Source organism: Monodelphis domestica, chromosome 7, assembly GCF_027887165.1.
Source record: "Monodelphis domestica isolate mMonDom1 chromosome 7, mMonDom1.pri, whole genome shotgun sequence".
Taxonomy (NCBI): domain Eukaryota; kingdom Metazoa; phylum Chordata; class Mammalia; order Didelphimorphia; family Didelphidae; genus Monodelphis; species Monodelphis domestica.
Genome location: NC_077233.1, coordinates 43965231 through 43983003, shown reverse-complemented (window position 1 = coordinate 43983003; position 17773 = coordinate 43965231). Strand labels below are relative to the sequence as shown.

The window sequence follows — 17773 nt, the reverse complement described above, 5'->3', positions numbered from 1 at the left end:
GGATTTGAACTCAGATCTTCCTGACTAAAGGTTAGGACTCTCTCCATTGTTATCACCTAGCTGCCCCTTTGACATAGAAAGAAGTACAGAGAAAAAAACCCAAAAGATTACAAATGAAACTGTGAACTTGGTTATTTTTAAAGTATATATTAAATTTAGCCAAGTAGTTACAAATTAGCTTGTTTGTGAAAGTTCCCTTCTCAGCTTCCTTGGGTTCCCTTCTGTGTATGTTTAAAATTTTCATTGACACCATATATACAAATATATATGTGTGTATATATATATATATATATATATATATATATATACATATAGTCACATAGGTATAGTCAATGAAAATATATGTACATATAAAATAGATTCTATAGTATATATTATACAACTGTTGTATTATATATATTATATATCAGCAATATTATTGTCTTCATTTTCCAGTCCTCTAATTTTGTCCCATACCTTTCACAGAAATGAGAAGGAAAAAAGTGATATACTTTTGCTGAGATCAACACTTCTGAGCTCTGAAAATGTATGGTTTTGGAGCTTAGCATTTCTTTTTGACTTCAGTGTAACTGGGAGCCTTGTTCTTGTGACCCCTTTTGGTGTTTTCTTGGCAAAGATACTAGAGTGATTTGTCATTTCTTTTCCAACTCATTTTACAGGTGAGGAAAGTGAGGCAAACAAGATTATGTGACTTATTCAGGATGATATAGCTATTAAGTGTCTGAGGCTGAATTTGAACTTAGATCCTCCTGACTCCAAGCCCACGGCTCTATCTGCTGCACCACCTAACTAAACATATATTGCAATATCTCTCCATCCATTCATGTCTATTTATCTATCTATCTATCTATCTATCTATCTATCTATCTATCTATCTATCTATCTATCTATCTATCTATCTATTCATCCATCTACCCATCCATCCACCTATCCATCCATCCATCTATATCTTTTTCTTTTTATCTGTCCATTTGTTCTTCCTCCCTTTCTCCCTCTGTCCCTCTTTCCCTCTGTCCCTCTTTCCCTCTGTCCTTTCTTTCTTTCTTTCTTTCTTTCTTTCTTTCTTTCTTTCTTTCTTTCTTTCTTTCTTTCTTTCTTTCTTTCTTTCTTTCTTTCTTTCTTTCTTTCTTTCTTTCTTTCTTTCTTCCCTCCTTTCTGCCTTTCTTTCTTTTCCTTCTTTCCTTCTTTCCTTTTTTCTTTTTTTCTTTCTTTCTTTTTTTCTTTCTTTCTTTCTTTCTTTCTTTCTTTCTTTCTTTCTTTCTTTCTTTCTTTCTTTCTTTCTTTCTTTCTTTCTTTCTTTCTTTCTTTCTTTCTTTCTTTCTTTCTTTCTTTCTTTCTTTCTTTCTTTCTTTCTTTCTTTCTTTCTTTCTTTCTTTCTTTCTTTCTTTCTTTCTTTCTTTCTTTCTTTCTTTCTTTCTTTCTTTCTTTCTTTCTTTCTTTCACAGTCCACTTCTCCTGTTCCTTTCTGCTGTTTCTATAAAAAAAACCCTTCATTGGAATAAAAGAGTATAATTCAACAAAACCAATCAGCACATTGTCTACAAGGCAGAATTTTTCGGATGGTAAGTCTTCACATGAGGTCAGTCACTCTAATGAAGCCTTTTGACAACGATCACTCCCTCTTTAGAGTACTGATATTGCTTCTGTCACTCTGTCTGATTTGGTACTTGTCATATGCTACCTTATCTTGTGATTTTTATTTTTCACATATTGTCTCTCTAATTAGAAAGAGCTCCTTGAGGGCACAAACCTGTCTTATACACATCACCCTTCTCTCTCACATCTCACCAGTGCTTTGCACATATAGGTTACTTGGTACATGTTTATCAAAGATGATTTTGCGAGGAATCTTTGGTCTATAATTAGACTGTGCTCCAAAGCTTTTGGGAGTAACCAGGACACCCTCCAAAGACGCCTTCAGGAGAAAGGTGTTTGGGAATATGCTATTTGCCCACATGTACGACCTAATCATATTGCCGCATGTTTTGGGGAAGGGAAAGGGGTGGGAGAGAAGGAGAGAATATGGATTGTAATATGTCAGAAAATAATTATTAACAAATTATATTGACATTATCTGGGAAAAAATTGAAATATGTTAAAAAGTGAATTTTCCCTCTGTATCTCTAGCCTGTTGATTTAAACACCTTGAGCAAAAGTCTTTATACTCTCCTGGATCCATTGCCAAGGTTGTACCTCCACCAGCTTCCATACCTATGTTGATGGAGTGAAGGTTTTTGGGAAAAAAAAGAGGCCAGACCTTCAATTTCCAGGCTCCTCTTTTGTTTTATAGCTTTTACAGCTATGAGAAAAAAATGATTTACTTTGCTGAGGACAATACATCTGGGCTCTCTAAAAATGTATTCTTTTGGAGCTTAGCATTTCTTCTTGACTTCAATGTAGCTAGGAGCCATGTTCTTGCCAATAATAGGGCTCAGTTTAGACACTGAGGTTGAAAGGTCCAATGGCTACTTATTCAGTTTGGGAAATAACTCCACGTAGGGAAAGAAAATCCTAATTAAAATCTGAATTTTAAGTAAGATACTTTTAGAATAAGATGCTGACTACATATCAGGACCATCTGTTGTCAAAATTAAAACAAACCCCCCAAACTAAACAAACCTCAGGTGCTAATTTGTTAAAGAAAAGGTAGACATCTGGAAAAGAGAATAGAGAACTGAAAACCATGTTTGATGACATGGCAAGAGTGAAAAGGAACCTAATTCGAAAAAAAGGCTATGCTAATTTGAGAGAGGTGGCTCTTCATGCCAATAGCTTTGTGCTTTTTTGTAGCATACCCAAGGACTAAAGAATTGAGTTCTGCCTAGATGACTGTTTTTGAAAATTGGATGATTTCTGATGTCCTTTCCAGCTCTAAAGCTATGATGCCTTAAGGAATATTTTTAGATTTTGGTTAAATTAAAACTCTTAACAGAAATATATTTATGCATGTAGTCATAAAATGTATAACACACACATATATGTATATCTATGTATATTTATAGTTTCCAATACTTCTTTTTGAGTCTGATGGTATTCAGCTGTAAATAAATCAACCTGTTTGTTTTTGTCTTAAAAACCAAAGAAGCACACCTCAAGGATTTTGCCAATTCATTCTTCAAAGTAGTCCACCTAAAGATCACAGCTCTCACTGACAAATATAGAGGAGGCTTTTGTTGAAATATTGAATTCTGCTGAATGTGGGGGGTATACACTTGAATCATGGAAGGGGAACATTTAATCTTCATGGCCCATTAAGAATGAGGAGGAACAAGACATCCTTGGAAATGGACAACATTCCTGGTACATTGTAATTTCTCTTTGGGAGGCTGGGAGAATCAATGTCCAATATAATAGTCCAGGGTATCTGCCTCCCTACAACTTCATTAGAAAGCACAACGGGGGGATATGGTCTTTGGAATAAGGAAATTGATTTTGCCTTGTGTAATAGAATCATAATCTGATGTTAGAAAAGTTTTAGGGGCCAACGCAAAAGTTTTGCACTGATTGGTGAGTGTGGCTAGCCAAATAGAGTTCTTTTCTGAGTATCCAGAGAAGAATTCCTTCTCTGAATTCTTCTCTATGGCACTTAGGGTTTGTATCAGTCACATCAGATTTCTTATATCCTGGCTTCTTCCTTTTAAAATAACTGCCACATACTGTATGTACCAGTGTGGGGTGTATGGGAGGGAGTGGAGAGAGGCATGAATCAGAGGAAGGAAACATGGAGTATATTTGGATGAGGATGAATGGAAGGAAAAGAAGTGATACTGTGGGCTTATCCAACAGACTATTTGGCCCGAAAGAGGTCAAATAAATGGTGAGTTTGGGAGTTGGATACAAAATATAGCATGGGGATGTGCTGACATATATGTATGTATATATGCTAAAGGGATTCATCTATCCAGACACCCACTGGAGTTTCTTGTTTAGAGCAACTGATGAATTTTTTAAAAAACATTTTTAAACCTTTAAACTTGTTTTTTCTCTTAGTATTAATTTTAAAACAGAGAAGCGTGGCTTCGGGAGGGAAGAACAGGGGTTGAGGTGGGGGAATCATGAATCATGTAGCTATGGAAAAATTTTCTAAATAAAAAGAGGAAAAAATAAAAAAAAATAAGAGAGAAGTGGTAAGTGCTAGGCAATTGGAATTAGGTGGCTTGCCCAGAGTTACAAAGTTAGGAAGTTTCCAAAACCTTGGTCCTCCAGACTTCAGGCTTGGTGCTCTATCCACTGTGCTACCTAGCTGTCCCCCAACTGTTGAGTTATGTGCCAGTCACTGTACTGAGCACTATTTATTAACATTGGCTCACTTGATCCTCACAATAACCCCATAAAATAAATGCTATAATTATCCTTATTTTACAGTTGAGGAAACTGAGGCAGATGGAGGTGAAGTGACTTGCCCATCATGACTCAGCTAATCTGAGATTAGATTTGAATTCACATCTCACATCTTCTTGACATAGGCTCAGGGCCACCTAGCTGTGCTGGTAGGGAATATAATTCAGATCAACGGAGTGATAAGATTGCTGTTTGGGTTTGGAACAGTAACAATGGATGATAGAAAAGTGGCAACAGAGAAAAATAGTTTTCTCTAATACAAATAATCTCCAGATGTGGAAATATAAGTCAAAGATTGAAAACAGAGAATGAATGGTAAGATGGCAAGGAACTTGGTCACGAGAAGAGACCTCAATTAAAAAAAAATCATAGATGGTATAATTTTCAAATTTGAGGATCATATAGGATTGTTATATGTAGAGCAAGAAGACTCTTTAGAGATTACCTACTCTAAGCCCTTTGTTTTGTAGATAAGGGAATTATGGTTCATTAAGGTTAAGTGACTTGGATTGAGTCACAGAATGAGCTGGTTTTTGGACGTGGATCTTGGATCCTCTTCGATTCGATTAAATTCTTTTCATATTCTGTTGTGAGTAATGTTGTTGTAGTGGACGACAGAATCAGGATCTTCCAAAATAGTCCAGAATGACGCACTTAATCTTACAAGATGATATTGAATTGCTTGTGAAATAGAAGTGGAAATTTGTTGTGAACCATTTCTTGTTGCTGCAGTGACTGATGTATTCTGGCTTGTGACTAGAGAGAGCTGCTGCTAGTATGGGGACACACCTGAGGGTACCTAATTGCAATGGAGATAGAGGTACTACAGAGATAGAGATACTGCTAGAGAGATGCTGCCACAAGGATAGAGAGGTATGCCCCTCTCTCTTCAAGTCTCTACCACAGTTGCAATACTTCTGGTTAAAAACAAACCGAGCATATGGGATGAGGGAGATAAGGCCAGAAGATAATTCTTGAGTAAACATTCTGTAGTTTTTAGCAGACTGTAAGTTTAATATAAGTTAACTCTGCTATGGGGCAGTCAAAAAAATGAATATGATCCTCAGGAAATGTTAATAGATGGCTAATGGTGAGAGTAAGGAAAGCTAGGGACTTGCTGTAATGGGCTCTGATCAGACTGTAAATTGGTAGCATTTTGATCAGTTTGGGGCACCATAGATTAGGAAGGACATTGATGACCTGGTATGGACTCCAAAGAGTGAGGATCTCTGTCTAATTTCCATAGGATATAAGGTCTCAGAGGGCAGGGACACTTGACTTCACCTTTTTAACCTTAGAACCTAATACAAGATTTTCACAAGTGTTGCCTTGAAGGAATGATGACTTTAATTTGGAGAAGACTTGTTGGGAAATGGGAATAGTTATCTTTAGGAACTAAAGGTCTAGAGTTGAATCATAGGAACCCAGATAAAGCTGGAAGGGACATCAGAGGCCATCACATAGCTAGTGAGTAATACTGAGTCAGAATTAGATCCCAGATCCTCCTGACACCAAATCCAGTGCTCAAGTCACTGTTTCATGCTGTCGCCCCAAAGAGGTATTAGATTTATTTTACGTGGCTCCGGGTAGATGTATAAACAATGGTATAAAGTTAAAGAAGGGAGATTTTAGCTCAATATGAAGAAACACTTCCTGATAATTAAAGGTGTTTGAAAATAGAATGGGCCACATTGGATTTCTCCAATTTCTTTCTCTTCGCTGGATGTCTTAGAATTGAAGTTGGATGACTCTTTCTTTGTATGTTGTAATCTGGATGACAGCTGAAGTGATTGCTCATTGAAGTTCCTTCTGGCTGTGCACTTTTGTGATTAAGCTAGTATGGCACAGTGGCTATGGAGGCAGAGGACCTGGGTTCAAATCTGGGTTCAAATCCTGTTTCTGATAATACTTGTTATCACCATGGGCAAAGCACCAAACTTCCCTAGTAATCAATCTCCTCCTATGTAAAAAGAGGAGTAAATGTTAACCTAGATGGCCTCTAAGGACCCTTTTGGTTCTAAATGTTTGATACTATTATTTGTGAAAGCCAAATAAGTGCCATGAATTTGAGGAGATAGATCATTGTGAACTCTGGTGGGTTGAAAAGACTTTGTTGAAGAATGGCTTTAGCTGCACCTTTGGGGATAGGAGAGGATTTAGATAGATGAACAGGACTGTTATACAAATTCCTGACCATAGATTTAATGTGAATGAAAGCAAAGAAATAGGAATATATGAGGTATGTTATTGAGAAAATGAATAGAGCCATTTGGATGGAGTAGGTTCATGCCAGAGAAGAAAGACAAGAAAAGAATGAAAAGGATTACTAGGGCCAGATTGCTTAAGGTTTTGAATGCCAAGCTAATAAAGAACCTTGGGTTCCATGTTTTATCTTCAAAACAGGCATTTATTTAGAATTTATACTCATCTTGCTTAAAACAAAAGGGATGTCTTCAGAATATCACTTGAAAAGCATCATTAGGACTTTGTGTTCGGTCAACTGGATATAGGAACAACTAGCTGGCAAGTGGATAGAATCAGGGAGATTTGTCTTTCTGAGTTCAAATCTGTCCTTAGATACTTATGAGCTGTATGACCCTGGGTAAATCAGTAATCCTTATTTTCCTCAGTTTCCTTATCTGTAAGATGAGCTGGAGAAGGAATGGCAAACCACTCTAATATCTTTGCCAAGAAAACCCTAAATAGAGTCACAAAAGAGTTGGACACAACTGAAAAACAACTGAACAACAAAAAATTAGATAAAACGAGTGAAGGTCATTGGTAGAGACTCAGGAGTCACTTCATTATCTCAAATGAGAAAGCAAGAATGCTGTGTTGAAACAACAACAACAACAAAAACTTGACCAATGGATTCAGGAAGGTAAGAAGAAGTCTCCCAAAAGTCAAATATCTTTACAAATGACAGCATATTTATTAACAATACCTTTAAAAAAAGATTACATCTGCTAGATCACTGATAAATATCATTTACACTGGGGATGGAAACTACATGGGGTGTTGTTCTATTTTCATTTATTTTGCTATTTTTGTTGTTTTTGTATGATTTTGTAATTTTTTTTGTATTTTTGTTTCTGTTTTTTTTGTTTTTTTTTTTGTTTTGTTTTTACATAGAAGTAACCATAATAAACTAAGAAAGAAACACAGCGTGAAATACTGACAATATATATATTTTTTTCTGGTTAACACCCTTGACTTTTACACAAGTGGAATCCTGATTATGACTTTACTGAATAAATATATTTAGAAGTTTTAAAAGTTAACTTGTATTATTTGTAGGCAAAAATATGACAAGTTACAGGCAAATTTAAGCTCTCAGGAGAGGAAAGAAAAAAAATGGTGGCAGCGCATTTAAAGGTGAAAATTTTTTTAGAAAATTTTATCGCCTTAGTTATGTTGATAGCTCTGTCAAAGTCAGCTTACAAAATTCCCTTAGAATAACAAAGAGTCCTTTCCAGAATTATATGGTTTGTTTGATATTGTCACTTTCCAACACAATTTTAAGACTAAGAATGTAAAAGTTTATAAAGCAACTAGGCTGCCTACATAAAACTAGCGATTCATTAAGCTAACATACAATCATATCAAGGATCTTTCTGAAGATTCATATGAAAAAAAGTCTTTGCAACAATTGCTTGCCAAAACAGGAGAGATCTGTCAAACTCCATACATTACCTTAATTCAAATTATGGGCTTTTTTTTTTAAAGAGCTACATAGATATCATATATAAGAAATTTCATAAATAAAGTATGAAACCATCAACATAGAATTACCTTTTAAAATGTACATTCAAAACAGATACATTTCAAGATAGGAAAATTACCTTTTCTCTTCAAAGACTCGGTTTACTATAGTAACTTGATCTAGGTTACTACAGGGTATGTAATGTTGATTTCCATGTCTAAGATAATGCTACTACAAAGACGATAGAAACTGAGTCGAGTAGAAAGAAACCTTTACAGTGTGATGCGATGCTAAAGTCATGGATGGGAGTATTGCACAAAGTGCCCCTCGGGCGGTGTGTTTATGCTTTTGAGATTGCAGCCATTCCTGAAAATTGTTTTGTAGGATCACAAAAAGGGTGATGGGAGGAGGATTTGGGAGAGGAAGAGAGTGAGGAGTGGGGGAATTTTACATGTCAGAAGTACTTGATTCAATGCATTAACCACCATCATAATTGCCGTTGAAATCCAGCAGCCTTGAGTGACAAACCAAGTCTCCAGCTGTTCTACCTGGGGATGCCCTGTAAAACTGTACAGTCAAGTTGCAGTTGATTCACTGAGACAAGTTTTGAACACTCAGTCCTTAAAGGAAACATTTTCAAATCATAATTTTATGATAGTGTCACCCATAGCATTTTACAGCAAGAGGAAAAAAAATCAATATCTACATCATATGTTAACTTTAAAAAATTCTATAAAACACTAAATATATAATAAAAAATATGCATATAAGGACATATGTAAACTGCTTTGGTAACATCGTATTACAGATGTTTTCAGTGCATTGCAGAGTTTCCAAAGAAACTTCAGACAAAGCTATATTTGCTTTGAGGAAGTACTGTATAATGCCATTCCTAAAGAAGCATAAAACATTTTTTTCCAGTAATAAGATGTACTCGGACAACAATATTACTTAGTACTGGGTGTCTTCAAAACAACTAGCTAAATGTTGCTTATATTATCATCAGCAAGTCCTTCAGATATTTTTTGTCATAAACTGGACCTCGCTGTGAGGGAGATCATTATTGTACTGATGGCCGACAAAGTACAAGCGTTCGAGGTTGAGGCACCCGATCCTCTTGCATACGCACCTGAAAAGAGAAGATAATTCATTGCAACAGGTCAAGCTTTGGAGATGGATACTTGGGGAGGACTAAACATCTTTTGGTCAACAAGATAGATCACCAGAGACAGCTGGCACCTTTGGGAGGACTCTCCTCTGGGCCAGGTATAAGAGGGGAGAAGAAGAGGCACAGGGTGATGCTAGTCATATATTCATAAAAGCACTTCTAAGTTTAGGACAACCCTGTGAGGTAGGAAGTTTCAAGATGATGATTCCCATTTTACAGTTCAGTAGCCTGAGGCTCTGGGAGATTAAATCCCTTGCCTCAGCTTCATAGAACTCTCCAACCAAAGAACCAGAAAAAGAACTTCGGTCTTTGAGCATCAATTGCCATCCATCCTTATTCCACTTTATCATAGAAAACGCCCAAAGAAATCAGCCATTCAGGGCAGATCTGGTTTAAACTGATCCGCTGTTTTGATCAAAGTGATACTATTTCAGCTCAAATGGGAATCGCCATGTGAATAGGACAAAATGGTGCAAGATTCTCTCCAATTTCTGTGTGCTCTCTCTTCTAAGCCACACACCAACAACTGGTATATCTGTATTATTTTAAGGTTTAAGAAGTACTGTGCTCTCAGTTTCTGAAAGAATAAGCTTTCTCCAAAGAATGCATTGCTCATATGGGACCTGCAATTGGATTTGACCTCAAAAGAATGCAAGACCTGTTATAAAAGAAAACCCAATTCTATGAAACCCTGGAATCACGAGTCAAACCAAAAGAAAAATAAAATCTCTGCAGCTGCCTGTTGAGATTCCAGCTCACTTAAGGTGAGATAAATAAGCCTCAATCTTCTGTATGTTGAAGATAACTTCCATATCTCTCCACGGGTTTGGCTTCATGTCAAGATTAGAAGTGAAGACCCTTATCTTCCTTGGAATTGAATCTAATTTGATCCCCTTCTAAAGCACGAGGAAGCTCAGAGCTATGGGTTTGTATGGGCTAAGGATGCTACAAAACGTATACCTTTGAATCATTTCTAGGGTCTCTGTTGTCAAAGTACCCCATGTACTTGAAGAGTTTAGCATTCCCAATAGACCATTGTGGCACCCTCAGCATGAGACATTTCCAATAATTAAGCAAGAACTCAAAGAATTGGTTTGAGCATCCAAATAGTAACGAGAAAAATGGGGTTCTATGTAATTGGCTCATTCATGTGCATACTCCTGAAGCAAACTGTGCTTTTTGAAGATGGAAAATTCATATACTAATGTTGTGTAGAGTATCAAAAATCAATCAATAAACATTTATTAAGTGTGTGCTCTATTCCAGTCACTAGGTTAAGGGCTGAGGACACAAAAAGAGAGCTAGCAGAAATGAAGATGATGTGCAAATTATTTTAAGTGAAATGTAATCAGAAGCACTCTAGGGGTATAGTGGTGTGGTGAATAGGGAGCTGGCTTCAGAGTCAGTCATTTATTAAGCCCCTGATTTCTGTGACACATTGTGCTAAGCACTGGACACGCAAAGGCTTGATGACAGATTGAATATGGGAACTATGAGAAAGTGAGGAAGAGAAGATCACACCTGGTCTGTGACCCTGGGGAATTGGGAGATGGCCCTCTTGACAGTATAAAGGGAGTTTGGAAGTGGGGACGATTGGGTGAGGAAATTCTGAATTCAATTTTTGACATATGAGTTTAAGATGTCTTCAGGCTGTCCAGGATGATGTCCTGATGTCCAGGAGATGTCCAGGAGGCATTTGGAGGTCAAAAGGGTGGCTAGTGGTGGATAACTGGACTTGAGAAGACAAACCTGGGTATAGGTCTTGTCTCTGATGTTACTGGCTCTTTGACTCTGGGCAAGTCAATTGGCCCCTTATTCCCTTAGAAAACTCTCTAAGATTACAAGTTCTTTTGCAACAAAGGATTCAAACTCATTTTATAGAGTGAATTCCCTTTGACAATGAAATTGTAGTTCCAGGTTCTATTCTTATAATAACTGCCTATATTCTTTGATCTATTAAATTGAATTAGCCTTTAATTAACACTATTTTCACCCTACAATATGGTATCAATCAATCAATTGGTGAATAAACATCAAGCACCTACTATGTTCCCAGTACTATGCTAAGGTGCTGAGGTTACAAAAAAGAAGCAAAAGAAAGTTCTTACTCTCAAAAAGCTTACAATCTAAGTTGATCTTTTTATATTAAAGATTTATCCCTGAAAGACCCCAATGTATATGACACCACTACATGGTATGAAACCTAGAGGGTAAATCTGTTATATCATTTTCTAGGATAAAATTTATTAAACTGGTTGAATGTTGGGAATATTTGATTGAGTCTAGTCACATAACATTACCTATGTATAAATGTAAAGTCTTATGCTTTGGTTCAAAAAGTCAACTTCCTAGGCTGAAAAGGGAAAGAACATTGGGTCGGAGTTGGGAAATGTGACAAAAGTTCAATCACTGTCATTTACTACCTCTAGGAACTTGACGGAATAATTTCTACTTTCTTGGAAAGAACATTAAATGTCCTCATCTGTAAATGAGAAAGTTGGAGTAAAAGACTTCTAAGGTCCCTTATAGCTCCCAATCTATGATAACATATATATATATATACATAATATTTATATCCATGCATTTTACATATGGATACTTAACATACAAGTTGCCCAAATGGTCTGGCTTCAGATGTGGTCAGTTCCTCTTCCCTGGAGGCCTCCAAGTAAATCTTAGTTAGTCGCTTGTTGGGCATATTAAAAAAAGGATTCTGGCTCAGTTATAGTTTAGGATGCAAACTCTTTGAGGGTAGGGGATATTCTGTTTTGGTCTTCATATCTTTGGAGCCCAGCACATAGCAAGTGCCTGCTTAATCAGTATTTTTTGGATTAAATATATTTTAACTCAATGGCTTCTGCAAATCTAGCTGATTCAGAATTTCTACAATTCTATGTAGAGATCTTTTCTCTTGTATATGCTAATTGACAGATTTTTTTCCTTATGATTTTTACTCCATCCTTTTGTTTGATGCCGCCTGAGGCTGTGTCAGCATGCACAAATTGGTCTGGCTGTTTAGTTGACTGATGACTTGTTAAGTCAGTCAAAACTGATTTGTACATTTAGAAACAGTCTGAGATCAGTGAGCATCAGTACCCTGAAGAAACTGAGTTAAACAATTCTTTCTTATTAGCATTCTCCCTTGTCATACCTAATTGCTACTAGGTCTTGGTCCAGTGGTCCTGGGCTCATTTGCATGATGGGGCTACATGTCATCTCCTTGCTCCCTTACAGAACATGTGTCAAAAAGGAAACACCGAAAAATGGCATTCTTACTTGATATCTTTGGAATTCGAATCTGTTCACTGCTACTGCCATCTCCTCCATCACTAAATGGCCTAATTTCTATGATGTAGTCTTCATCAAAAGGCAGAGAAAGCTCCACGGATGTCTTGTTTGTTTCAATTACAGATGTGCTGCTTTGTCTGTTCCATCTGTATAAGACCTACAATATAAAAACAACAGGGGTCTGTTGCTGCCCTCAGAAAAGGTCCAAGTCCCCCAAATTCCAACGACTTATCAATTGGCTTCACCCATCCCATCCCAGCAGGATGAAATGAAACAATGGCCAAAGATGCTGGTCTCATCCTAGCCCCTGTTTCACTGGGAAACAGCAGTCTAATAACCCTAAGAAGAACTTTAGATTTCACCAAGATGCTTTCATATCCATCATCATCTTTGGTTCTCATGACAGCTGTGCTAAGGAGGTTGGCCAATGCTGAAATCCTCATTTTATAGATGAGGACACTGAGTTTCAGGGGGTTTAGATGACCCACGACCACAGAGGAATTCATTGGGAGAGTTGGGATCCTGTGTTGGTGTTATGACTTCAGGTTCTTTGCCCTTTTTCATACAGTATGTCACTCTGCACAGGATAATAAAATCATAGACTTAGGGGGGCAAGGTAGCCTCTAATACAACCCCGTCATTTTAGAGATGCTGGAAGGTTAATTTCACAAAGGAGGTATGTCTTGGTCAAAGTCACAAAACAGGTAGTAAGTAGTAAAGACAGGATTTGAATCCCAGTCCTTGGATTCTTTCTAATGATGCAGCAATCTCAGTGTAAAAAAAAGATTTTAAAAACTATAATCTCTTCTTTAAATTCTAATTTTCTAAATTATGACCAAGGCTTAAGTCTTTCTGATGACCTTTGGATTAAATTAATTTTTTTAAATTAGTCAGAAAAAAATCGTTCACTCACTCTGAAGAGATTTTTATTAAATTATATCCTAGAAGATGAAGTGGCTACACTCCAGTTGATCAATTATCCAACATTTATTAAGCATCCATTTTGTGCCAGGCATTAAAAAGATGCAAATAAATAATTGTCCTTGACTTTAATGAGTTTTTTTATACCCGCGTGGGCATACTGATGAACTTGGCTAGTGGACAGAGTCCTTAGTCTTAGAATCAGGAAGTTCTGAGTTCAAATTCTATCTCAGACATATTTAGCTTTGTGACTCTGGCCAAGTCACAAGCATTTAGTGCCTTGAGTTCCTCATCTGTAAAATGATGGTGTTGGATTTGGCCTCTGAAGACTTTTCTAGTCTTTAGTCTACAATGAGATGATCATATTTCCGCCCAATCAGATACTGTTGTTCATTCATTTAGTCATATCAGTCCTCTCACTATCCAGGGAGGTATATCACTTTCCTAGGTAAAGAGGTTTGAAAGAAAATCTGATCATCTCCCTCCAAGACATATCCCTAGGATGGAAGCCTTCATGTTTGTTTCCAGAGCAGCAATTTCATAAATGACAAAAGAAAAGTAATTGGGAGGGAGCCCAGTGGAGCAGCAGCTCTCTCATCATCAATAGTTCCCAGTTTTAATCCTGCTCCTTATCAATTTTCTCCAGGCTGCTCTTGTAACCCCCACTCCCCCTAGAGAGGGAAGAAAAGAGGGAATTGGTTCTTTTGGTGAATTGATTGGATAGCTTTGGGTCAGATGCATATTCTATGACTTGGACAATTCACTTTTCTTTTTATTACTAGCTCTAATTTATTTAGCCACTTACAAATAAATGTATTATTAATACTTTTTGTTACATTGCTGTAACTTCTCATGGCCATTCCCCTTCTCCTCCTGGTAGAGTAAAAAAACAACAACAAACTATCATTGCTTAAACAAAACAAACCAACACATCAACCATGTCTAAGAAAGTGTGGGTTATTTCATAGTTACAGTCTGCTGTCTTCCTGCTGGGAGGTAGGCAGCATGCCTTCACGTTGTCAAGAATGGTCACTGAATTGATTAGAGTCCTGATGCCTTTTGACATTATCTTCCTTTAAATTATTGTAGTCATTATTTAAATTGTCCTCATAGTTCTGTTTATCTTTTTTAAAAAATCTTATTTTATTATCTTTTATTTTTTATATCACCCAACACTTTCTATACTTCTCCCTTCATGCCTGTCCATTGAGGCATCACCAGGAAGATATCATCGGGGGAAAAATAAGATATTATTTTAAAAATGAGAAAGATAGCATGGTGCAGTGGAAAATCAGACTAGAATTGGAGATCTGCTTTTGATGCTTGCTACCTAGGTGACTTTGGGCAAGTCACGAACCTCTCTAGTCCCTAGCTTCTTCATTCATACAACAAGGGAGTTGGATTAGATAACCTCTGAGTTCCCTATTCTGCTTTAAGCCCAAGATCTCATGATACAACAAATTAAAAACAAACAAACAAAAAGGAGGAAAAACTTTCCAGCAAAATGAATTAATACATCACGTGATCTGTTACTGATGTAGTTGGAAGGGATCTAAGGGTCCATCTTGTCTAGTTTCTTCAGTTTTTGAAAGGATAGTATATAGAGCACTGGGCCTGGAGACCTGTGTTCAAATCCAATCTCAGACATTTACTAGCTATGTAATTAAGGGCAAGTCACTTAATTGCCATAGTTTCCTCATCTGTAAAATGAGCTGGATAAGGAAATGGCAAACCACTCCAATGTCTTTGCCAAGAAAACCCCAAATGGGGTCATGAAGAAACAGATAAAACTGAAAACGATTAAATAACATTTTGTAGATGAAGAAACCAAGGCTCCAGAAGGTTAAATAATTTGCTTAGAGGCACATAGGTGGCAAGTAGCTGAGCCAGAATCTGAGTATCCCCTTTTTGGAGTCTTCATTTCCTCATTGTAAGACAGAAAAGCATCAAACTCCTCTGATAAATCCAAGTCTGGCTACCTGTTCATTTCAGACAGGGTCCTTGCATTTCTCCAGGCAGGTGTCAGGCTTCCATGGATCTCCTGGCATCCCAAACCTCTAATTTATGTCCTTCTACTACAGGGTACTGAATATCATTTCCCTCCATTAGAAAGACTCACAAGCATCATCTCTCCACCTGAGACACTTTGGATAGCCACTTCAGTGTCCCATTAGGCCTTACTAATGATCATGAATCAATAAACCCCCTGGCTTATTTAGAGGTGTTAAAATTTTTCATTCCAACACTCTGGGAGAACAAGATGGTTTATTGGATGCAGAGTCACATCCCAACTTCCTAGAATAAATTGCTTCTTTGATTTACTTCCCATCTTTTCCAGGTATCAGGAAATTCAACTAATTTAAAGTATAAATTCTACTCCCCAAAGAAAGATTTCCTGGAGAAAAAATAACACACTGCACTAGTCTGCAAATTTCCTTGCACCTCATGATGAAATTGACTTGGTTAGTGGAAGTGATGTGGCCCAGGGACAGATGTACTCTGTTCATCACATTAGTTTCATGCTCAAAGCATGGGTGCTCAATAGACTCCTCTAGTTCAAAAATCTATACTCTTTGCTTTTGCTCTTTTTTTGGCCAATAGAGCAACTTTTAAGCACCTACTATGTGCCAGGCAGTATACTAGGTGTTGAGGGTACAAAGACAAAAAATAAACAGTGCTCAAAAGCCTAGAAGAGAGGATGGTGTCAATGGATAGATGGAGTGTCAATGGATAGTCCTGGAATCAGAAAGTCCTAAGTTATTAGGTATTACCACCTCAGCCATTAGCTGTGTGACCCTGGGTGAGTCATATTACCTTTGTCTGCTTCAGTTTCCTCAACTGTAAAACGTGGGGGGGGGTACTTAAAAGAATTGCAAAGTTTTTAAAGCATATTATCTCATTCCTCCTGTGTAGTAGGAATTTTGAGCTGTAATTTATAGCTGAGGAAACTGAGGCTTGGAGGAGGTGAAGCCACTTGCCTGGCCATGTGGCTCATCAATGTTAGAAGCAGGATCCCAATCCAAGTCTCTCTGATGCCAAGTCCATATTACCATGCCGCTGAGGGAGGATTCTTCACAGAAGCATGGGCAAGAACATGGCAGCTCCCTTCATAATCAGTGATAACAATGATATCTCAAAGAAAGTACTGATCACTTAAAGGTAGCTAGAGCAAAACACTTTCATCTAATTAAGCTAAAAGATGGCATTATATCTATGGAAAAGGAGGACAGGATAGAAGTAGGGGAGGGATGGTAGAATGGATATTTCTTGCTGCCTCTGCATGAAGTACCCATGGCAGCCTGGAAGAATGGCATATTTTGAATCCCAAATCTTAAAAAAAAATTAACCCATGCCTTTCATACTATATAGACACTAATTAAGAGTATAGAACAGGACAAACAATCCAGGAAATTCAGGCAAAACATTTTCTACATTAAAAAAGGGAATATTATCTATACTAACTCTAACTTAGTGAAGTCTAGCAAGAGGCAGTGTGGTACAGTTGATAAAGTTCTGATTTTGGATTCAAAGAATGTAGTGCTTTCTCCTTCCTCAGTTTATTCTCTAATTACCTATTTGTACATGTGATACCTCTATTCCACATATCCTTACTCCTAGTAATCTACAAGATTTCTGAAGACAGGGACTTCCTTCATCCTTAGTTTTTAAAAGAGTAAATGAGATAAGGTAGATAGAAAGCTGGCCTCAGAATCAGGAAGACCCGAGTTTAAATCCTGCCTTTGATACATATTATCTTTTAGGCAATTCTCTAGAAATAATTTTTTTAAGAAATACATTTTATGAGGAAATTACAGGAGTTGTACTCTGAAGAGAAAAGCAATGTGAAAGAGTCTCTCATTCAACTATTTTTTTTCTTTTTATCTCTTTATATTTTCCCTTATTTTTTATATTTCCAATATTTATTATTTCTAATAACATAATACAATCCATTACATTCCACTATCACAGTATATTCAGTCATTTCTCCCATTTGTGTTATTTCTAGTTATTTTTTCATTACAAATAAAGCTTCCATTAATATTTTCATATATACACAGCTTTTTACTTTCTCAATAATGCCCTTAGAGCTTAATCCCAGGAATGGGATCCCTAGGTAAATAAGCATGAACAGCTTCACAATGCTTAGTTTATATTTCTATATGGTTTCCTAAAAGACTAATTCATAGCTATAATAGCAATACAATGTTAGGCCTGTTTCTCCATGTTACTATCAACATTTAATTTGATCAACTTCACCTGTCCAGTTCTCAATTCACATGCATTATTACCAAGACCATATTTAACCATACTGGTCCATAGGCAGCAGACACTTCTACTACCAAGTCCATAGT

The 17773-nt window shown here is 36.9% G+C and overlaps 1 protein-coding gene across 20 annotated transcripts in view; it reads right to left on the bottom strand.

Moving 5' to 3' along the window:
* Positions 1–7251: 7251 nt before the first annotated feature.
* LOC100619412 (contactin-4) overlaps positions 7252–17773 on the bottom strand; it is a 1170520-nt gene continuing 1159998 nt past the window's right edge. For all 20 annotated transcript variants that reach the window (XM_007500110.3, XM_007500117.3, XM_056804538.1 and 17 more), the window contains 2 exons: positions 12489–12657; positions 7252–9173 (listed from right to left, as the gene is read on the bottom strand). In XM_007500110.3, the coding sequence (XP_007500172.1) occupies positions 9073–9173; positions 12489–12657 (270 nt within the window). In that variant the 3' untranslated portion in view covers positions 7252–9072. The remainder of the gene's footprint in view (positions 9174–12488; positions 12658–17773) is intronic.